Below are 25388 nucleotides of genomic sequence, written 5' to 3'. Positions count from 1 at the left end.
CGTGTATGAGCGAAAAGTATCGAGGCTTTTGGCCTTGAGATAAGTCTTGTGACTTCTAGGACTGCATGAAATTTTTCTACTGTGGAACTCTCCAAATTAAGCAGTATATAAAGTAAACATAGAAACAAACAATACTAAAAGCATCTGGTCGATATTTCATTGTAACTCATCGACATACAAACATACATAACGTGTTTTTCTACATAACACAAGTCAGAACTCATAGACGTCTTGTAACATGCTGTTGTTTCACTTTTATGTGACATATTGCATTATCGCTGTCACTCCATATGGTGAAACTAGAAACAACATCTTGTGGTCACTAAATGAAAGTTCGCGATATTATAGGTCTCCAGGTTTCAATGGAGAGAGAGAGAGGGAGGGAGGGGGATATATATATATATATATATATATATATATATATATATATATATATATATATATTACACATCTTTCTTTTCTTTCATAGCAGTAATATTCATAACAGACGACATTAAACGCATTTTCAGATTTAGAAATTTTACATCATCCAAATGATCAAATGAAGATTATCCTTGTTTTTGTTGTTGTTTTTGTTTTTAACTTCATTGGGGTTAGCAGATTTTTTTTGTTATGAATGAGTGTGTATATAAATATCAGCCACTTCAAAGCCAGACTAAGCTGCAGAAATTTCGGTCAGAAATTTCTCATTTTTATTTACCTTTTTAACAGTGTAGCCATTAAGTTCAGTGTCTTCTAAAGGTGCATGTGGTAGAGATAATGGAGCAATGGTGTTTATCCGGCATACTTCAGCAATTGTTGCTTCCACAAATGGTAGTCTGGAACATTACACATTCACAAAATAATTTAGTGCTATGATTTTGAAGGAGAAAGTGACATTTAATCATACACATAAATAGCTTTGTAAGAGTACCACCTACCACATTTACTTCACCGAATTTTTCTGCCTTCAAGAAGCAAAGAATGACAATATAGTTTATTCTTCTCTGTTATCTGCTGTAGACCTATTTTCAAAATGTTTTCATCAAAGAGTTTAGACACTTAAGTTACAACTAGAATTGATTTTAAAATCTAAGCTCTTAAGACAGTGCCTCTTTCTATATTATTAACATATTATTATTATTATTATTATTATTATTATTATTATTATTATTTTAGTTACAAATAATCCCATTTAGGGCTACGGAAAGTACTTAGAAGCATTTCTTTGCCTTCCTTTTTTTGTTCGTAGTTCTCTCATTCTTTGGCTGTGGACATCTTTTTATCTCTTAACTCCACGTTTTTCAGTCTTTTTCTTGGGTTTTTGCTCTTTGCCAGCTTGGCATTTATGAACTCTGATTCCGAAGATCTCTGTTTAAGATATCTTCCTGTGTGATTCCTGCCAAAAGTCATTTTTTATTTCGCCAATCCACTTTATATAGTAGACCTACGTATCTGTTTGTGCTTTACTCTTCTTTTCATAAAATTCAACTATTTGTTTATTATTATTATTATTATTATTATTATTATTATTATTATTATTATTAACATTATCATTATCATCATCATCATCATTATCATCATCAACATTATTATTTAAAATGTTCTGTTCAGACGAATATAATTTACTCCTACCGAGCAGAATTAATGTAAAATATATTAGTTAGCCAGAAATACTACATATATGTCCATTTTCGTTTACAGTAATAGTCCTTTTTAAAGTAATATTTGAATTTAAATTATTAATGATTTATGTTTACTGCTGGTACATTATTCTATATGTCCAATACAATCAATATACATTAATTGTATTAAGATATTAAGTATTGATGTTTTCATACAGGAATTTCTTCAATGACAGATTCTTTTCGTTGCTGTGAGCAGTGGTGGACAGTGGGTTTGAAAGTTTAAGATGCCAAGACGTGACTGATGAGAGGTTGCACCTTATGTATTAAAAAATATAGGGCTTGTCACTTAAGATACCTCATTCTTATACATATTATTAAGAGACTCCAATGGGCTGATCACAATATAAGAATGGAAAATCAAGAATCCCCAAAAAAGTACTACATGGAGACGTTGATGAAAAAAGACCAGTTGGAAGACCACGTAACCGATGGGAAGAAATACAGAAATGTGCAGCTGACCTGATCCATATAAGAAACTGGATGGCAACCACAAGAAACAGAAATGAAAGAGAATAATGGAGGAGGTCACGGTCCGAAAACTGGTCGAAGCATCATAGAATAATGATGATAACGTACCTCATTACTATTATGTTTGTACAGAAAATTCACTCGAATATCCTCTTCCTTTACAAATCGATCAATTAGTTCACAACATAGGCTACTGAACATCTACTACCAGAAGAAATGAGAGACAAATCTGCATTTATTTCTAAACTATCAATATATTTAGTATATTGTATAAATAAATATATCTCGTAAGCAAAAGAAACAATAACAGGAACATCCGCAAACAAGAGAAAGAATCTATCAACGTGAAACAGAACTTTTATGCAGGGAAAGAAAACTAGTAATACATGACGCAATTTTATAAAACCAAGAAAAAAAAAAGAAAAAGAGGGAAGGGGTGAGGGGGGGGAGAGAGAGAGAGAGAGAGAGAGAGTCCGCCAATATAGCTGAACGTAGCCAAAACAACCAAGACTAGCATTACACTTGTCAGCAGCTAGCCAGAAATACATAGAGTAGGTTTTCTCCTTTCATGCCTTCTAGCAAGGTCCACTGACCAGCTATCTTACTGGCTCAACTGCTGTTGTCATCGTTACTGGAGAGAAGAATGATATAGTTGTCTCGTCTGTCCTGCTCTCGCATAGAGACTCCAGGCTGCTTGATGTCGATTGTACAGGTTACACTGATCTGTTTTTTTCGATACAAATTATTTGTACTATTTATAGCAAGAGGATATCACCAGCTGAATGGGTAGGCTTGATGTAGCCTACATCTTACTCTACTGAATAGTGAAATGAATACAAAAAAAAAAGTCCGTCATTTGCTATAGCTTGTCTATGATCTTAATTCAGCTGGAATAAATTCTGTCAGATTGTGTTCTGGTAAAATATTAAGGGAGGCATGGCCTCTTTTGCCTCCCCTGAAAATCCGCTGCTGGCTGTAATTTATCATTAGCTATGAAGCGTCTAATCCGAATTACTTCTATTTTTGTGCTACACTTTTGTGAAGCCGAAACTTTAGTTGGTCTACCAGGAATTCTTTTTCATTCTTATTTTTATCCTTTAGTACTGTAAATTTAAGTCACTTTAACTTTTACTATATAATAACGTTATTTATTAATTAATTATTTTTCTTCTTCATATTCTTTATCATTTAGTACTGTAATTTTAAGTTATTATTGCTAGAAAATAATTTAAAAACTTGAATTGCATATAAGATGGTACCATTGAGAACAAAAAGCAGCATGTTCACCCGACAGTCCCTGAGGTCAGTGGACAGAGACCGGTCCTCTCTATTAACTCGAACAATAGCAATCCTAACTGTCCACTGCCCTGTACCGCAGACATACTCAAGGCTGCGCTTTCTTCCTCTCCTTTGTCACTTAATGTTGTTCACGTGAATGCTCAAAGTCTGTTGTGTCATTTTGACGAATTTTCTTCTATCTTCTCACCTTTAGACATTCACGTTATTCTTATCTCCGAATCTTGGTTACATCCTAATCTTCCTTCCACTCTCGTAAACCTTCCTGGCTATACGCTTTGCTGTAATGACAGAGAGGGCAAGAGAGGAGGAGGGGTGGCTGGTTATATTAGATCCGATTTAGACCTAAAATTATTCATCATTCTCCAAGCCAGTACTCTGCCAAACCCGAATATATGTTCATTGAAATTTGCACCTTATTTACAAAATGTCTAGTGTGTGTCGTATATAAACCCCCACATATATATGACGTAGATGATTTCGAAACCTCCTTGCTAAACGTAACGCCGCAATATGAGAACGTTATAATAATGGGTGACTTCAATTCAAACTTACTTGACTTACATTCTAGTACGACTAAAAGACTTCAATCATTCTTTCAGTGCCTTGATATGGTAATCTTACCCCTAGCTCCCACACATCACACGGAAGGTACAGACACATTACTGGACTTGATAATTACTAACAATGCCGACAAAATACTGACACATGGACAGTTGCCTGCACCAGGACTATCAGGGCATGATATCATTTATCTATCGTTTAATCTGCAGTGTCCTAAATCGACTCCTAGAGTAATTACTTACAGGGATATTAAAAGAATAGATGATATTGCACTGAAAGAAGACGCTGCACAACTTCCATGGCACATGATCTGGACATTACGAACTGTAGACGAGAAAGTAGACTTATTCAATACGTTAATACTTCAACTTTATGACAAACACGCACCATTAAAGACCAAACGTACCAGAAAGACCCCAGCCCCTTGGATGACGACTGAAATACGTAGCCTGATGTCCAAACGCGACTTAGCCTATAGGAAATACACCCGCAATAAAAACGACGAATATTTTAACTTATATAAACACCTAAGAAACAGAACGACTCAACTAATAAGAAACACTGAACTCAAATACTCCTACAAACTTATAGAGCCCAACACAACCCCTTCCGAGTTATGGAAAAATCTGAAGGTTATTGGACTTGGAAGGGCTAGTGAACAAGCAGACATACCCATCCCACTTGACCGATTGAACGAACACTTTGTAAAGGACCCGACCTTAAACAACACAACGAAACAAGACACAGTTTTGCCTGACTCAGCTCCCCCAACTCGAGACAAATTCTATTTTACTGACGTCACTCCTGTTGACGTAATGAAAGCCATCCGACGCATCAAGACGAAAGCTCAAGGCCCGGACAACATTAGCATATTACTCATACAGAAAATACAAGACATAGTAATACCTACAATTGCACACATATTCAATAGTTCCTTAATCACTTCAACTTTCCCTAAAATATGGAAGCAAGCTTTCGTTCTTCCTCTTCCAAAAGTCAAAGTTCCCACCGGCCCGAACGACTATAGACCAATCAGTATCCTGCCAGCCATATCAAAAACACTGGAAAGAATCGTACACAGACAAATTACCAACTACATGAACGAACACAAACTATTCGACAAGTATCAGTCAGGTTTCAGAGCTGGACACAACACAAGCACTGCTCTACTTAAAGTGACAGAAGACATTTGTGAAGCAATCGACTCTAATAAAGTAACAATACTAACACTTCTTGACCTTAGCAAAGCTTTCAACTCTGTAAATTTTGACATGCTCACCCATAAATTGAGAAATCTGCATTTGTCAGAGACTGCTGTGAGTTGGTTCGAATCCTACTTACGGGAAAGACAACAATGTGTTGTATCCGGGAATCGAAGCTCTTCCTGGCTTAACATAACATCAGGTATACCACAAGGTTCGGTACTCGGACCATTGTTGTTCACAATATATGTCAATGATATTACATCTCATGTAAGGCATTGTAACTATCACTTGTATGCTGACGACCTTCAATGTTACATCTCTTCCCGCTTAGATCGAATAAATGACGCTATAGATAAATTGAACGAAGACATTGACTCGATTGTGACATGGACAAAGAAATTCCATCTTAATATCAATCCTGGAAAGACACAAGCAATCATATTAGGACACAAATGGCAAACCGACGCTGCAAAGCACCTCGACATTTCCCCCGTTAAAGTAAGTACAGTGCATATCCCTTTCAGTTCTTCTGTAAAAAATCTTGGCATTCACATGGACAATAATCTCAACTGGGACATGCAAATCACAGAAACCTGCAGAAAAGTATATTCTATTATCCATGTGCTAAAAAGGATAAATTTTCATCTTCCCTCTTGCTTAAAAAAGTCCCTTGTGCAGACGCTTGTATTTCCCTGTTTTGACTATGCTGACATTTTACTGACTAACCTTTCCAGCGACAACAAAACGAAACTTCAACATGCTCATAATTTGTGTGTACGTTTTGTAACCAATGTTCGTAAATATGATCACATTACCCCATTCCTGGAAGCAATAGATTGGCTTAAACTAGATAAGGAAAGAAATTTACATTCACTTCTCCTTCTCTTCGAAATCTTGAACTCTTCTATTCCTTCATATCTGTCGTCTCGCTTCACTTACCTTTCTTCCCACCACAATCTGAACACACGCTCTCGCCATGAAACAATACTAACAATACCATCCCATCGCACCTCCTCATACTCATCCTCTTTCACAATAGCCCTGCCAAGACTCTGGAATTCGTTACCTGCTAGCATCAGGGACTGTCGAAATAAAATTCAATTCAAATGCAAACTTACTAGGCACTTGGTCAGTAATTGAGACTCGTTCAGACATGGTTTCTTGTAAATAGTTCTCTTAATCTATCACAAAATATTTTAATATCCGGTAATTTCATCACTATAGAATTTTGTTATTGTAGGTTTAATTTGTAATTTAGTAAATAGAAAAATATTCTTTGTTCTTAACTTCTATTATAAAATGTCTAGCTTTCATTAATCAGGTATTCTTGTCGTACTTTAATTTTTATTGTAATTGTAAATTTAATATTAATTGTAATCTTATTGTTCATGTTATAGTTGTAATCCCCTGGTAGAGGGGCAGAGAAGGCCTGATGGCCTTATCTCTACCAGGTTAAATAAATAAATACTAATACTACTAATACATATCCTCTCTGACTGCAATGTAAGTCATAGCAGTTGTGGTTCTGGTTGAACATTTGTCCAAATTTCCCTTTTTAGGTTCTTCATCTTTCTTTCTTTCTTTCCTTCCTTCCTTCCTTTCTTTCTTTCTTTCTTTCTTTCTTTCTTTCTTTCTTTCTTTCTTTCTTTCTTTCTTTCTTTCTCCTGACATTCTCATACAGCGAAAATCTGTGCACCATATTTAGAAAGTAGGATATTCTACATAATTGTTTTAGGCGGGACAAATTATACAATTCCATTTTCCTGTCTCTCACTCTGCTCTGCCTCCAGCAATAGGCCTATTTGTAAAAACATATCTTAATTTAAAACTTTCATGATACCAGGTTCTCACAGTGCTGTATTTATTAATATTCTCCATACTATTCTTAATATTTTGTATGCCTACCGGTACCTACTAAGTTATTTTGAAGAACAAAAACAATTTCTCAGATGTGAAAAAACTACATCCCTTAGTGTATCGTAATGGATGTGATGAGCAATAATAATAATAATAATAATAATAATAATAATAATAATAATAATAATAATAATAAACAGTTCTATAGTATGCGCGCAAGTGCATGAAGGAACATTTTGGATTTTTTATGTACCACATTTTTACAGCTTGCACCCCATTTTTAAATCTCGCACCCCATCCACACCCCCTTGCTTTGATCCTGGCGACGTCACTGGTTCCTATAGTAACCTTTGACATCGTATCAATTACGACAGTTGTAGATATTACATAATTTTGTCAATGGTTAAGGTTACACGTATGTTCGCATGTGTACACACATCCCACACAAAGAGAGAGAAAGAGAGAGATAGATGAAACCAATAGGAAAAATAATTTTATTTATCTCTGATCGGCTGGAAGTTATTTTTGGTTATTCTAGACTTTGTGAATCTACTAGAATCAGCAAGTGAAATCCTTCAGTTAGGGATGGAACTAGTACACCACCCATCAATTAGTCATTGAAAATAGAACTTCAACTATATTAAAATGCTGGCAATGTTGATCTGTGCTTTTTTATATTTCTACCACATAGAAAATTTCTGTTGAAAACAGAAGCTCCTCTGAGATGATGGTTACACTTAGGGACACGATTTCATTTTCATTTCCAAAGGCACCTAAGCTTCCATTTTCTCGAAATTGATTTCTTCCTGATTATATAACCTTCACCTACCTAGGCCTGTCGTCCAGACATGGCTTCCTGCTGCGTCCTACAACTGTATCCAGTTCCTTCTGCACGGCCTCCTGGACTTGTGGATACAACACCATGTACAACAGGCAGAAACTCAACGTGTTGCTCACAGACTCTGCCCCAGCGGAGAAGAGATCCATGCACAGGATAATGAGTTCATCCTCTGCACAAATCAACAAACATTTAACTTACAGCTAAATGGTTGACTGTACTCTAACATGTCCTATACATATTATTTTATAACAGCATGAATAATTAATCTGTTAAATTTCTCAGATTCCGAATATAGTTCAGAAATTGTATTATTCCACTGCTACTTTCGAATATAGTTCAGAAATTTTATTATTGCACTGCTACTTTCGAGCTAGCCTATTTTTCAAGTTATCAAATGTTGTGAACTTAAGATTTTGTGTTAACTTGTGTTTTGACAAATTAAATTTATTAATCTTCTTAATGTACTGGTACCCAGCAGGGTGCTGATAACTAGGCTTCGAGACTTCGGACCCAATAGAACAGTTCAGTGGGAAATCTGCATAGTGGTATAGTGGTAAAGCGTGCAGTGGGTGGGGTACTGTAGAATGAATGCCAACAAATATGCAAAGAAAAACGCTCTGAATTTGAAGGTTCTGACGAATAATTTGGTTTTCATACAAACCCATTTTCAAACTGTGTCTGAAACTATTACACGGTTAGAAAAGTCAGAGCAAGAGAGCTGGAAGCCCTCAAATTAATTTAGAAAATGACGCAGAGAATTAATGAGACACCAAATACACCGGTTACTGACCGTGTAAAACAGAAATATAAATCAATTTTATGTAAAAATAAGGGATATAGAACATTGTGTAACATAAACAGTAAATTAGTGGACATAGAGTCACCAGAGAATAAAGGACTGTCTCTTTAGAGACCGCAATGATGTTAGGTTTTTCTGTTTTGCTCCTATCACGTCATGCGACATAGAGTGCAGCTTTCTACAGTACAAACTTTGGCAGATAACCGAAAAAGATTTACGTTTGAGACAGTGAGAATGTATCTTGTAGTAGGTACATTGCAATTCGGTACTGTAACTGCACTTCCTAAAGACGACCAATAGGATAAATGAAGAAATTAAAATTGCTACATGTTTATTTCCACCATTAGCACTGTATATAATTAAACACAATTAATGCTTATAAAAGACAGGAGAATAAATGCTTTTCACATTCTTTTGACATTGTCATTGTGTAATGTACTCTTACTTTCAGAATGTACATATGTGTGTTTCCCCATTCTACCGTACTCTACTCTAAATAGCAACGTGGTTACCTCAACACATCTCTACCTACCTGCAGAGTCAACAACCTATAGTGCATGCACAGTAAACTTATTGTATCGGGTCCAAAGTTTCGAAGCCTGCTGATAACATAACTGTAGCCTACAGCAAGGGTTTCTTCCATCAAATAAGGTGTGCTTTGATGGGTGTTCATTATAGATACTGGTACTGTAGATGTCTCCTCGAGTTGAAGTGTGGTCAATATGTATTGCAGAGCTAAGTTTTATGCAATTAGTATTGATGACTTTAATTCTCTTCATTTAGGATTTATGGATGGCAGTATAAAAGAATGTGTTCCAGAACTTCATGACTATTACACCATAGGTAAATAGGAGTATAAGAATACTTAAATAGGTGTGTAACAATGTGACTTGTTCTGGCTCTCGTTAAAAATGTCTGAGTATGTCAGGTCATTTGATTCTTGTGTATGGCCTGTAAAATTTTGCCTTTGTCAGAAGAGAGCCAATTATTGATCAGTAGGTTTGTAAAGTGAGAGTCAATTGAAGCAAAGGTGCTGAACAAAATGCCATTGCAACGGTCTTGATTGCAATTGCATTGCCTGTTTCTCAAAGTTACCAACTTTCTTATTTCCAAATATACCACAGTGGCTAAGTACCGATATCCATGGAAACATTATTTTCTTTTGGATATTCTTGAATTTATTCTGTTGATTTTTGTATGTGCAAATAAAATTAATGTGTATTTGAGGTATGTTAAATATGTAGCCCTACGAAACCAGTAAATATGCAAATAGGCCTAGATTCATCAGAAATTTTGGAAACATGTAAGAGCAGCTTCAATAGTCAAAAGTTCAACATGAAGACTGGAGAAAGATGAACATAGTATTAAGTAAATTTCTTGATATTTTGGAATGTAATGTCCTGCTCCTGATGTCCTATTGTCATGATTTCGTGATCCATCTGTATAAATGTGAATCTAGTCTTCATACCAGTATTTACTGCAGATTAATTCCATGGTATCTGACCGAAGCAGTGCAGAACCATTTTTAATTGGTTTCGTGGAATTTGTATACTATGTTCTGAAATCATTCTATCTGTTCTTCTTCGTTTATTTTATGAAATTTGTATACGATACTCCTTGACAATTTATAGACCATTGAATGTCTGGATCCAGTGGCGTATGCAGAATTTCATCAAGGAGGGGGGGGGGGGTAATATTAAAATTGTTTACAGTTTAGGCCTACATGATCAGTATTTTAAATTTTGAGCATTATTTTGTTGTTGTTGTTGTTATTATTATTATTATTATTATTATTATTATTATTATTATTATTATTATTATTATTATTATTATGTGACGGTAAAAAGGTAAAGGTATCCCCTTCTCATGCCATGAAGACACTTGGGGGGGGCATATAGGTAGAGCCCCATGCTTTCTGGAACATTGGCACCACGCTCTGACCACCTTTTTTTCCCCGAGAAAGACCTGGTACTCAATTTTATAGGAGGCTAAGTGAACCCCGGGGCCATTCTGGAAGTTTGGCAATGAGAAAAACCCCATCACCATCTGGGATCGAATCCCAGACCTTCCAGTCCGTAGCCAGCTGCTCTATCAACTGAGCTACCCAGCCGCCTATTACGTTATGGTATATTTATTAATATTATACTGTGTTCTAGTAGAACATACTCATGAATATCCTTATAAAATCTTTGAAACGTAATTTTTTCACAGCCATCCAATTTTTAACAAATTTTAATTTGTGTTTAATTCTGCATAGTAATAAAAAAAAAGCCTGCATTTTTATTTAAGAGACAGAGCAGCTATTAAACAAAATATTGTAATAGTCTTAGTCAAATATATAACTAAAAACTTCATAATTAAAATATAATATCTAATTTACCAGCCATTTCAAACTCATTAATATTATAAAATGCTTCCATCACAAGCCAGTTTTTCAATACTCTATTAAATTTATTAATACTACAGGATGCTGCACTCGGGGAAAGTAAGTTAAAAAGCTTAATTCCAACAACCCTATAACCATAAAGATTTACATATTATGTCTATATAATAATTGCATCTAATGGCTATACCCAAATACTGTGTTGTTATTGGTATGGTATTTGAATTTGTATACTGACGATAGAAGTATCCTCCTCAAGTTACAGCTTCCTTTTTTAATGTTAGTTTAAACAGCTGATATTTGTAGACTTTAGTGTTGTTCTCATGTTCGGACAGAATAAATGAAACATATTTGGCATGAATTACAGGACTAAGCTTTGTCTGTTACCTAATAAATTAGACTTAAATTCAGACCCTTATTTTTCAAGGCCCGGTAATCCAGCTGACCAATACACTGCTTAGAAGATTTATTTTGGTGTGATGAGCCACGTTTCAATAGTCTTGAACTGTAAAAGACGAATGATATAAGTAATATTTCTCCTTCTCAGTTATAAATTTTATTCATTGTAATCAAAAATCATCTTTAGTGTTATGTGACACTAACTCCATGAAACACGAATTAAATGTAAAAGTAACGCAGTCGTATACTGCATTATGTATTCTTGAAATGCTTAGGCTTTAGATAATCATGTATTAGTTAGTTTCCAATGGCTGGATCTTGACTTAGCGTCATCTTCCTTCTTGCTTCCCAGTAGAGGCTTATCTGGTCCTTTGATTTCTGTTTTTCTCTGTCTAATTCTTTGCATGTTAGGAGGTGGGTGGCGTCCTTTGTGGAGTTGTCATCTTTGCAGAGTGGACAGCTTTCAGAGTTTACTATGTTGATGCGATGCAGGTGATATGACAAGCAGTCGTGTCCTGTATAGTCTAAATTTTGCTGTTGCTTCCATTCTATCTCTGTCGATATTGATCTATTTCTTCTCAAGATTCATTGCTTTTGCTTTTGTGATGCATATTGGCTATCTAGTTCTGACTTTATTATTTGATTTAGGCTAAGCAATGGTCCTGTTTTGTTGGGTTGTTCGAAAAGTTTAGTTCCTTTATTTATTTATTATTTTTTTTTTTTTGCAGGATAATCATATATAACATTGACATTTTTAATTTTATTTCATAAGAAAGTTTTGAATATAGATCTACCTGTGAATGTAGAATTTTCAACACTACTTTCAGCTTCCATCTGGCGCAGAAATACGTCCATGAAATCTCTTGGGTTATTCTCCTCGAGCATCAGTTTGTGTTCGTGAATCGTGTTCTGTAAGACAAACATTAATCATGAATTGAACAATGGTAGCTCTCGTGACAGAACAGAAAATCTCTTTCCAGAAACGTCCTCAGGTTTATAACTCAGTATGGGCAAAACACTTCCTAAATGCCCATGATGTTAATTTTTAAGATTCTCTCTGTGCTAATTATCTTTCCCCTGATGTATTTTAATGAAACCAACACACTTGAAAAATACATACTGCCGTGAACATAACAGCTGTAAGTTTTTAAAAATTTACATAATATAATAAAAATTAAAAGATTTTACTTTCCAGTAGGGGAGATTACCCTTACTACCACACTCTCCTTGCAGACGCCCATGTCTTTTTGTTTCATTTCAACTATCTGTATGAGATCAGGTGATAATTTTGATGTTAAATTTACCTCTTCTGTTCAATTGCTTAAAAAGATTTCATTTTATTTTAATACTACTAAAAATACTTTGCTAGTTTTAAGATAATTTTTATAGTTAGCACTTAATTCCTCTGTTTTTTTTCTGTTAATCATAAATGATCTTGCCACCCTATGTTTGAATTGTTAACATTTTTGAAAATTTAAATTATTTTTTGCAGAATAGCTATTATTCCTACAAATTTTAATATTTTTGCCTGAAGTTCCATTTTTATATCTTTCAAACACCCCAAAACAAAACTTACTATCCAGTGTTTTCATTTATTTTACCCTCCAAAACAATTGAACATTAATTTATATTAATTTCTAAAAACAGCCAAAAAATTAGCAACATCTGCAAAAAAAAAAAAAATACCTGTATTTAAGAAATGTGACACTTTAAGAAAATCCTGATAATAAGTTTTGTTACACATTAAAGAAGTTTCACAAAAAAAAGTCATTCATGTAGTACAAATTTTGTAGGAGAAATAGCATTTTTAGCAAAACAAAATATGCAAAAAACGAATGCAAACAATGAGCTTGAAATTTTAAATGAATATAGATACATGCATATGCCTTTTAAAAATGGCCACCGAAACGTGCAATTGGAAAGCATAAGTGCATGAAAAATGCTTCAGAGTTACCTTAGACCATAAACAATTTTTTAATGCTAAAAACCAAAAATGTGATTTTTTGACCAGAAATCACAAATTTTCACCTAGGCATAGTTGTAATGTAACAGTTTTGAAATAGTTTTACTACTACTGGTATTCCAATTTTTATGGTCAGTGAATATTAGGCCTAAACTATAAAAAAGAATACTGTATCTTAGTTGCTTTCTGTTAGCTGATTAACACCTCTTTCTTAATTGAAGGAGCTGTTTTTATGACTTTTCCGTTTCATTAGTAAAAAAAATCATGCCGAAAACATAGCCAAGCATCTCTAATTTACCAATTTTTTATAACACAATATTACGTAGATAGCAAAAGTTCTCTATTGTTAAATGAAAACTAAATGTGTTCCTGAGCTCATATTATGTAGACAGTGGCATATTTTCAGGGAAGACAAGGGAGGCGGTGTCTCCCCTAACATTTTACCAGAATTTTACTTCAAGTTGAAGTAAGATCATAGACAAGTTACAGCAAATGACGGACAGTTTTCCTTTTATATTAATTTTACTATTCAATACGACTAAGAAGTAAGTTATGTCAAGCCAACCACATCCAGTTGGTGATTCACGCTCGCTATAGATACTACAAATAATTTGTACCGAAAGAAATACCACTGTAATCTGTACAATCGACATTGAGCAGTCTGCAGTGTCTATGCGAGAGCAGGACAGAATACTGTCTCCCTTGGTAACCATGACAATGCAGTTCAACCAATAAGATAGCTAGCTAGCGGAGTGTTTGAACCTGACTAGGACATGTGAGAGGAGGCGAATTTAGAGAAATCCTACACACTGCTGACAAGTGTACTGCTAGTCTCGGCTGCTTGGCTATGTTCAGTTGTATTGACAAGCGCTCTCTCTCTCTTTCTTAGCTTTAGAAAATCGCGTTATGGATCGTTAGTTTTCTCGCCCTGTGTTAAAGTTTTGTTTTATGCTGGCAGATTTTTTTTCCTTGTTTACTGGTGATCCTGTTATTTTTTCTTTTGTGTTACGAGATATAACTTATTTATTTATACAGTTCTGCATCATAATCCACAGTTAATTCCCGATTTACCACGAAAATCGTCTGTAGCTGCATTTAGATTGGCAACAGGCCATGATTGTTTGGCCAAACACCTGCATAGAATTGGAATATATCAGTCCCCTAACTGCCCATTGTGCAACTCAAACCAAGAAATGGATTCGGAACACCTCAAAATCTGTGCTTCAGTGGCTGGCCATGATAATATCTTTGAAAAATATTGGAGTGCAAGAGGTCAAATGACTTTATTGTCAAACACCTGGCATTAGAAAACAACAACAAATACTGATAGTTTAGAAATAAATGTAGATTTGTCTCTAGTTTCTTCTAGTAGTAGATGTTCAGTATGGTGTGATCTAATTGGTCGATTTGTGAAGGGAGAGGATTGTCGAGTGAATTTGCTGTACAAATATGTAATAGTAATGAAGTACTTGACAGACCCTATATATTTTAATACATAAAATCCAACCTCTCATCAGTTACGTCTTGGGCTCCTCAACTTTCAAATTTACCGCTCACTACTGTATATAGAAATGAAGCTACTAACCATAACGTAGCCTAAAAAAGTTGTAAAATAAGTGACATCAGTGAATTTCATATTAATACAGCCATATTTTTAGAAAGTGAATGAAGCCATAATTGAAGTAACTTTTTTTGAAATCATCATTGGAGTAACTTTTTACAAAATGAATAAAGAAGCCACAATTGAAGTAGTAATTTCTTACGAAGTTAATTAATGAAATCATCATTTGGATTTCACACCACACCATTGCAGGTGGATCTACATGATTATGGTGATTGCGATGAAGTTCAGTATCAGAATGAGGTTGATGGTTAATGGAGCACACTGCCCCAGACACCTATTCTATCCATCACAAATGTCCTTACGACTCTCTAGCCATTTGGTCAATCACAGTAGCTTTCAAGGATCGAATAACAGTGTGTAGAGTTCAGATTTTATTTATAAATGTAATAATTTAACAAACACTTGTAATGGAATAACTATTGTCACTGGTGAGGATCTTACTACTCACTGTTACTTTAAGTTGCACAAGTACGTACCCTGAAGAAACTCTGCAGCTCGTTGAATGACTTCATGATCTTCTTATGTCCACTCATCTCAGGAGCAATCTTTTTTAATATGGGAAACACACTTGTCAAAATCCTTAAAGTCGATCCAGAATGAAACAAGAAGTCCAAGTGATGCAACAAAGCTTTGAAATCGGTATCATCGTGTGCATATCTCGTACCAGCAATCATGGACCATAATACATTGATTGTCGGCACGCTGAAGAGACGAGATACCTGCAAGAAACATTTCAGAATATTTATTTTATTTAACTAAGGAGGAAAAGTTAGAGTTTCCACGTGTATCCTACGTCTTTTTTTCCCCTATGTTATCTCGTGGGTTAACCTTCCAATGTAACTCTACAACAAACACAATTTTCGTAAATATTTTTTGGTAGTGGTGATGATTATTTCTTACCGTGCACCAGCAAGTTAACAATCAACAAATGTCATGGAGCTTATCTATTAGATAAATTGAGACATTGCAACTAACTAGGTCAATTTTTTTTTTCTTGCAAGCATACACAAGATACATTATCATTTTTAGGACTAAACATTACTTACTCATTCTCATGGTAAATAATTGAAGGGTTCAGAGCCATAGTGGGTCAAGCGCCATATATTAAAAACAGAGAAAATAAGGATCAAAGTTAAATACCATAATTCAATTAAACATATAACAAATAATATAAAGTATGTACATCAAAACTAAATGATATGTCAATCTTCATTAAACTATGGTATTCACTTAAATTTAACTCCTGCTTTTTCCGTTTTTAGTAAATGGCACTTGGCCCACTATGGCTCTGAACCCTTCAATTATCAGTGCAAACATAATTTTTCAGTTCAACTATTTGTAACATTATGATCCATGCTTAATGAAATCATACTTTAGAACAAATTCTAAAATATCACTAATTTGAATTATACAGGTAAAAAAAATATGGCACGTCTAAAAGTAAATTAAGATACAAGTCTTTTCCCATTATTTTGACGTTTTTGTATCAACTCAGAGTAATAACGTAACCTAACCGAATATAACGGAGTTATATTTTAAATGAACTATTTCAATAGGAAGTAGGTTCAAACTATACATAAATATATTAGAACATGTAAATTATGTAAACAAGAATGAATATAAATACTAACCAGATTGTGAAACACTCTTCTTCATTAATGTAATGGTATTATTGTATATTATATGTCACTGCCACTGGGTGTATACCCAATTGTAGTGTTAATAAATACATACATTAGACATCTCTTTCAAGATGTTACCTTTTATGTACCCACACAAAACAGACGAAAGTATTATTTATCATTACCACCATCACCACTACCATTATTATCAGCAGCAGACACGGCTTGAGCCTTTTGGCCCATTCCATCCCAACTATATAGAAATGCTGATTCCACTGTTGTCTGGGACGACCCACATTTCGTCTCCCTCATGAAACATACCCCTATTAAATCATGTGCCCTCTCCTATGAGGAGGAGAAATATGTCTGAATTCAACAGTGTTAAATAAGCTTTACTTGCAGTTTTTAATTTTAAATAAGATCTTGTTATAAAACCTTCCATAAAACCAGAATTCCAAAAGGCTTTATACACAACTATATTTTACAAACATTAAGTTACTAGTAAATTAGTTATCTATTTTATTCATAAATGCTTTTGTTAAAGATAATATTGTTCACAATGAACTGGTCACCATATTCATTATCTCCTGGCTTAGTTGCCTTGTGAGTCATGCCTTGTTGATGTCACTTATTAGGTTCAAACCTGTCTTCGAACAGTTGACTAAGCCAGTGGCAATTCCTCCATGAAGGATATGAGAATGATCCTACAGTTTAATTTCGTGTCTCTGAGGTTAAAAAAGTATGTTAACTCCTGCAAAAACATTTTAATTACAGATTTTGATTTTCAATGCGTCCCGACGTATTAATTTCCTTTAAGCTTCCACTTTCTGTCGTGAGTTGTCGCCACTGCACAGCTCACAAATAATTTCCCAGGAACCATCCACATATCTTACAGCAAAAGGCACTTTGTGTTCGAAATAAAAATAGTATCAATTCATTCAGAACTGTCAGTATTTTTACCACATACTTGAACTTAATTTATTTCGCATATACCTATACCAGTATGAACATAGAAATATATATAGGAAACTAAAGCAGAGCTACCTCATAAGAGTCCTGAAAAGGCTCTTGGGGTTGGGGGATGTTATGGCTCCCATTTCATGAGACAATCTGCATCGAATATCAGTCCTATGTACTGGTCTCCTTTACTCCCAAGGAAACCCACTGGTACTCATTTATGTTACAGAGTGCGTGAACCTCAGGGCCATAGTGTGACCGGAAGGTTTAGATCAATAGGAAAATCCATGACTCCATCAGGAATTCAACCTGCGACATTTAAGGTTGCAGTGCAACACCTTAACTGTGACATTACATAAGAAATACCGGTAGTATGTCCATTGGCCAATTCTGCTACTGACCTGAACAACTTTCTGCTCCTTCATTTCGCTGGTCAAAACTTCAGCTTCTTCAAGAATAACTTCTTCAACACTCTTCTTTCCAAAACCAAAATCATTTAAATGACGAATCGTAAAGCGACGCTGTTCAACCCAGAAAGGTCCATCCGTGAACAGGACACCTGCAAATAAATAATAAATAATTGATATCAGTTTATCCTTACGTTAAAAACCAAACAATTTTATGATATTTTTCACCAAGCAACGTCATATCTTATCTTTAACGAGATGAGCCAAATGCCATACTGGTCAATCGATAGAGTCAAATGAATTGGTTGTTCTCCTTCTAATGCACATTCCAAGCAAACAAAGTTCGAGAAAATCTGCTGAGCTGCTTTTTCTGCAGATTTTACATGGTACAGTCCTATGAAACTGTGCCTTTAATGCATTTAAGTATTCTAAATCTAGTAATAAGGCTCTGCTGATGATAAGTACCATTGATTAATTTCTGCCCATGTAATATCAGTTTTAGCAACCTCTTTACATACCGGTATCTAGAAGACTCAAATTTTGTTGATAAAATAGTCAAGAGCAATAGAAATATACAGATATAACAAAAATCCGATACCTCAGCAATTGTATGTGCCTGAATCACGCCAGTTTTTTATGGAAAATGTATCCTCAGCTAATGACCTTCAATCTGCCGACATTCTACCACAACAGATGTTTAGACAAATGTCAGTACTGATCGAGAACTGAAGGTCTGCAATCAATGCATCGTATTGTTGAAATTGACTATAGTCATGAAAACTTTCTAAGGTGTACATAAAGAAATTGTTTCAGAGAAAAGTGTTGCAAAATTTCAATTAAAGTTCTGGGATTATTCATTCCCTGAAAAAAGAATACAGGTACCGATTTATGGAAAATTAATACAACAGGTAAAATAGTCATATAAATGTTTTGTGAAAGTGAGGTATAGACGATATAGTTTTATTTTATTTGTGAGACGTTTATCAAGTGATCTTCGTGTAGAGTGTCACAAAAATTTCCAAAGGAAGCTTCTGGATTCTGCAGTCCCTGACAAAACATTGTACCATATTATGGGAGAATTTCGTGATATCAAGTTCGTATCATTAAACAAGAGAAGAGTTTCTTAACAGAGGAAAAATTAGACTTAACTTGTGCTAGATTAGAGGCTGATGTTAGAAATTCTTTATAGTGATAGCTCAACAGATACGACTGTCGAAAACTTCACCATGTTATGCCCAGGGTGCGAATTAAGATTTCTGATGGGGGGAGGGGATAGAATTCTAGATAGAGAATACCATACATAAAATTATTATTATCCTCATTCGATACTGCTCAATGCTTGGTCGCACTGAGTTGCTTGTCTTACATCTTGATCATAATAATAATAATAATATCCCTAAACAGCTTAAGATAAGATGTGTAATTCCTAAGTTATTGTTGTCAGCTTGCCGGTGCTGATAATACAGAAATATTTTTTTCTTTGCTTACTTTATACTTTATAAAGTTCATATATACTCGTATTAAAACAATTACTGTATATTTTATGAGGGAGGATAGAAGTTATCCCTGGCAGGAATGTTAATATGAATTTATGAGAGCGGGATAACTTTTCAACAGGGGGGGGGGGGGGAATCCCTGGTCATGCCACAAAACTGCTCAAAGTCAAATTATTTTTTAGCATTTCACACATAGGCGGAGATGGGGGGGAATGCCATCTCCAGGTCAAAGTGATAAAGGCTACTGTCTCTCTCTCTAGCCTTCGGTATGAAATCATATTTCTCAGAAGTTTATCTACAAATTATTATACAAATCGACGTTTATGTAAATGTTATGTTTCTAAATATAGGCATCCATTATACGATTTATTTTTTATACTGTGGGTAAGAAAGAACTGGGACAAGCTTGGAATATTTTCTGGAGAGAGTTCATTCAGTTCACTTCATGTAACAATGAGTTCGCGAGATATCCGCACATTTTTAAAAGTGTAGAACAAAGTGGAAGTAAGTGTATTACTAATAATGAAGCACCTGGTAATACTACGGATTAGTGTTGTTAAGTATTGGTGCATCTGCTATTATTTCGAGTGATGTCATTGAACCTACGACTAGTGGCCAAGCAAGTGATACTGATACCATATTTGGACAGAATCAGTGATGGCACAGCTCCCTAGTTCACACAAAGCTCTTAAAAGCATGCTAACAAAAATTGGTAATATTTATTTGATATAATTGACGTTTTGCTGTACTTAGCTAAACTAGGTGTAGGTTTCAGAGGCATAATGAATGTTTATTTTTTTCATGTGTACCGGTATGTAGATAAGTTAAGCTTACATATTTTATGCATATTTTTATGAGTGTGGAAGCATTTGTATGCTCATACATTTATGAATTATCTTATTTTATCATCCTATTGTGGCTCCCTCCTGAGGAAATCATTCTATCTCCGCCTATCATTTCACATGAACTCTATTGGTTTTTCAAAATCATATTTTGAGTAGGATTACCGGATCATATATTTTTCACTAATTTTAAAACTTTTCGGATCAAATTACATTTTATGTTATTATTTAGCCTACCAGTAATATAATTTCTTACGTTCTTGTGTCAGCTCTGTATTAATAGGGCCTACATACATACAAATATAGGCTACATACATACATACATCATATGTACGGTGTACATAATAATAATAATAATAATAATAATAATAATAATAATAATAATAATAATAATAATGTTATGTATGGTTGTGAGACTTGGACTCTCACTTTGAGAGAGGAATAGAGATTAAGAGTGTTTGAGAATAAGGTTCTTAGGAAAATATTTGGGACTAAGAGGGATGAATTTACAGGAGAATGGAGAAAGTTACACAATGCAGGACTGCACGCATTGTATTCTTCACCTGACATAGTTAGGAACATTAAATCCAGACTTTGAGATGGGCAGGGCATGTATCATGAATCCAGAAATGCATATAGAGTGTTAGTTGGGAGACTGGAGGGGAAAAGACCTTTGGGGAGGCCAAGACGCAGGTGGGAGGATAATATTAAAATGGATTTGAGGAAGGTGAGATATGACGATAGAGACTGGATTAATCTTGCATAGGATAGGGACCGATGGCAAGCTTATGTGAGGGCGGCAATGAACCTGCAGGTTCCTTAAAAGCCATTTGTAAGTAAGTAAGTAAGTTATTGTTATTATTATTATTATTATTATTATTATTATTATTATTATTATTATTACTTCGGAAAGAGCATAAAAAAACTTCGTTTCCAAAACCAGAGCATTCCAAGAAGAGTGTGTTTGAGTGACTACTTTATATCACTATACAATATTGTTAGAACATTTTTGTAATTTGTGTTTCAAATTGATGAGTAATTTTATGTCCCTTAACACAAACTGTTCAACTCTATTGAATTGAATTTAACGGAGGGGGACATTATGGGCCAACACTGTGACCTGTTAAGATTTATTGCGCTAACCCTCTTGTGATGCATTCCTAAACCCACACTGGCTGACCACACTAAGGTTCTCTGTGTGCCCAGGTTTCGAGCAGGCAACCCCACTCGTCCCTAGGCCAGCACCCTCCATGCGTCGCCAGCCGGCATTCGGGGAATGCTACAAAATGATAACGAAATGAAGAAATGGTAACGGAATGATGTTCAACTCTAAACAAGTATTTTAATCAATTTCAAGCTCTGTTTTGTTTATATTTTACTTTACTTTATATATTTTACTTTACTTTACTTTACTTTAATATATTTTACTTAAATCTAGTAGGCTCTGATGATGAGCATGAAGCACTGAAACAGCTGTAAATCGGACAAATATTACATATTTAACACGAGTAAGTCCACTAGTTTATCAATTAATTACATTCAAGAGTTAAAAGTGGTGTACGCAAGATTCAAAATGGATTAAAATAGCAACTGAAATGTACAAATCAGCATCTAAAATGTCTATAAAATGTTTCAGTTTTCTTTACTTAACAATATGGTAATGCAATTCTGAAGATACGAATAATGCATATAAGCAAGAACTTATCAGTTCAGAAGTTCACTGTAAATAACAATTAGTGGCCTTCCATTGGACATCTTGAATCGTAGAAATGGCTTTCAATTTATCAGCTGGTAAAGGAGACAGAGGCCATGCGACATGTGGCAGCCTAGTTTGTGGCATTTGTAATAACTTCCATGTATATTAAGAGTGTAGAAGGACATAATATTATGATGGAAGTCATGCACTGTCTCCTATTTAGTGAAACTCACCAAGTCGCTTGTTGAAGTTCCTCTCGCGAATGTTTACATTGTCTGGACGGCCCACGAACTCCTCACGGCGCAGTACTTGGAGAACTTCCCTGGGCCCACACACTGCAATTGCCGGTGATGAGCCCATCACGATTCCCACGACAGGGCCATATTTGTGTAGCCAGGGACCCGCCATGGCGAGGTGGATGTGCTTGAGAGGCAGAAATGGCAGAGCACCCAGGAATGGTAGACACGGAGGTCCTGTACATGACACATGCTACAATAAGGGAGACGAGGAAGAAAAAAATAAGATGATGGTAGTAGCCTACTAAGAAAAACATCAACAAGAAAATCGAAGTCGGAAATGAGGAAGACAGTGTTGAGGGGAAGGGAATGGAAGATGAAAAGAAAAACGAGCATCACGAAGATGACATGTACGGTAGGCCCTACTTTTTCATATGTTTAATGAATTTCGCAACAATTCAGTTTCCTTATCAAGTTGCGAATGACCGTACTGTTACGTTACAGTTTATTTCGTTTAACTATCATTTAAAAGATGTGCATAGATGAAAAATTTTTATATGTATCCAAATATGAAAATGAACTTTCATTCTCGGGGTTGCAAAGGAAAAGCATGTTTTGTAATTCGAAAAGTAAAACAAAATATAAATACATTTGATTTATTTTATACATTGTATGGTTTAACTTGCTGTGGATTGAACTTCGGCGTAGCTCAGTGGTTAGAGCACTTGGTACGTAGAACCAAGGACCCGGGTTCGATCCCCGGCGCCAGAGCGAATTTTTATCCTCTAATAATAATCATTGTTAAACAAGTTTTAAAATTAATTAGTGACTCGGGAAGCAACAGAATTAGCTGCAGTTCATCATGGCAACATTGCTATCATCAAAGATCATAGTCATGCAATAGTTTTAGTGGCAGTAGACAGAAGATGTTGCAACAATGCAATGGCCCTCAGATGCGAGCTGGAGTGGAGAGCAATACAAACACTGCACAGGTTCATTGGCTTTTGGCCGTCGGAGAGTGTTTAAGGACGAAACTTACGAGTAGTGTTGCAGTTATAACACGTGCTCGAAGATGCGGAAAAGAAAATGTACAGTAAATGTAAATTTACGTGTTTACAGCAGGAAAACTTGAACACGAAACAGTACCTTAGTTGTCCTTCAGCAACATAGGCGTACGTTTCTATTTTTTATTACAAAGCTTATAAAATAATGTTTATGTTTTGGTGTTAATCGAGTCTCGTGAGCTGCCGTATTACTACGATAATTACTGAAATATTAAAAACGAGTTTTTTATATAATGAAATCTGACGTATTATTTAAGCACGAGACTAAATTTTATAAACTTCAGTTGTGCAGAGAGTCAAGATTATATTTCAAAGAAGCCTAATGTTTTGCGTAATAGTTTTTGAGAGAAGTGTATAGATGAAATTCATTTATACTGTGCTAGTTGTTATTCTTTGCGTACTTAAATAGTTTAAGAAAATATAAAAATATTTGTACGGTAGACCTATATTATGATACTGTACATCAGTTGCATTTTAGAATTTGATGTTTAATTCTCCTACATTACCCTACAATATCCTACATTTTGAACCATTGTGTCCTACATTTCATTAAAATAATCTGGTAACTCTACTAAAGGGGAATAGGTCTACCCTTTTTTATGGATCCTTACTTAATAATGAATTCTAGCTCAGTGTAACCAGTATTGGTCATAGATATATTTTAACTGTTAAAAAATATGAAATTGTTTTTGCTAAGCTACTAGTAGGCCTACTGTAACATAGACGAGCCTTATAGGGTAATATTGGGAATGATCAGTTAGCATGCCTATAGTTTCATGGGACTGGGAGTTATGGCCTTGGCGCCCCTTCTCCTGTATTTCCGTTTCTCTGGAGTGTTGCGTCGACATTATTTTCCCCTGAAAGTGAATTCAAAATATCTCTTGACGTGTCTAAATTTAACTCTTAGGAATTACGCTATGAACTGAATGTGCTGTGCAACCGAATGGAATTTGTAAATGTAACAGGCACGTCAATCTTGCTAAACTACATATAAAAATACTCTTAGTTAGTTAGTAAGTTAGTTATTTAGTTAGTTAGTTAGTTAGTGGGGTTTAAAAAGGGCGCGTCAGCTACTATGGATATTTGCGCCCTTATCTAAAATTCTTCATAAAAGAAAAACACAAATACGATAACCAGAATGCTAAAAATAACTATAAAACGTTGTCACAGTAAAAAAAAGAAGTAAACAAATGCAGTATCAACAAGGTGATTCATAAAATTCATAAGAGTGAGCAGTTCTCAGACTCTTGGTAGTATTAAAACGAACCAATAAAATTCTAATAGTTCTAGTATTAAATTTAAAAAGTTACGCAGGCCTATGGATTTTATAAAAATTGAAAAATGGTAAATTTAAATTTGTATATTCTTATTGCGTAGTAGACATACGACAAATTGTATTATATACTTCTTAATTTCAATTCAAGAATCCGACCTTGAGCACGAATTCTACTCTTTCAGGGGCGAGCTAAAATTTTTTCTGTTTATATTATATTTTATGTTACAAATATTAGCAAAATAAATAAATAAATAAAACAAAGACTACCAGACACAAAGTATATAGCATATTTCGAACAATAAAATTTTATAAAATATTTGGATGTAAGGTGTCCGAAATGTCAGTTATGTAAAAACAAATATAAAACAAATGTAACCTCCGGATGTAAAGAGCCCGGAGCTTAACCAAAAAGGGGCAATATAAACTATACCACCCTGTATAAAAATCACAAAACTGCATTTGCACAATTAGAATCATAGAGTCGGTCGAATAGCATATTGTCGACGGTCACGGCCATATTTCTTGCAATGTAATAAGATATGCTCGACCGTAATTGCTACATGGCATATCTCACGAGGTTCGCCACGTAATAGATGGCTATGTGTCAAACGACAGTGGCCAATCCTCAATCGGGTGAGTAAAACTTCTTCGTGTCGTGACGCTCTTGTTGATTACTCGTAGTGTATGAATCTTCACCAGAAACTGTAAAATTCTTGCAGATTAGAG

General features: G+C 34.9%; 1 protein-coding gene across 1 annotated transcript in view; it reads right to left on the bottom strand.

Annotated features, from left to right (window-relative positions):
• LOC138692742 (uncharacterized) overlaps positions 1-25388 on the bottom strand; it is a 69219-nt gene that overhangs the window by 1396 nt on the left and 42435 nt on the right. Inside the window, exons 12-17 of the mRNA XM_069815934.1 lie at positions 22320-22559; positions 18047-18204; positions 15543-15785; positions 12274-12388; positions 7887-8067; positions 701-818 (exon numbers count right to left, since the gene is read on the bottom strand). Of these exons, the coding sequence (XP_069672035.1) occupies positions 701-818; positions 7887-8067; positions 12274-12388; positions 15543-15785; positions 18047-18204; positions 22320-22559 (1055 nt within the window). The remainder of the gene's footprint in view (positions 1-700; positions 819-7886; positions 8068-12273; positions 12389-15542; positions 15786-18046; positions 18205-22319; positions 22560-25388) is intronic.

Source organism: Periplaneta americana, chromosome 17 (genome assembly GCF_040183065.1).
Source record: "Periplaneta americana isolate PAMFEO1 chromosome 17, P.americana_PAMFEO1_priV1, whole genome shotgun sequence".
Classification (NCBI taxonomy): domain Eukaryota; kingdom Metazoa; phylum Arthropoda; class Insecta; order Blattodea; family Blattidae; genus Periplaneta; species Periplaneta americana.
Note: the sequence above shows the minus strand (reverse complement) of the source record. Positions and strands in the feature narration are given on the sequence as shown.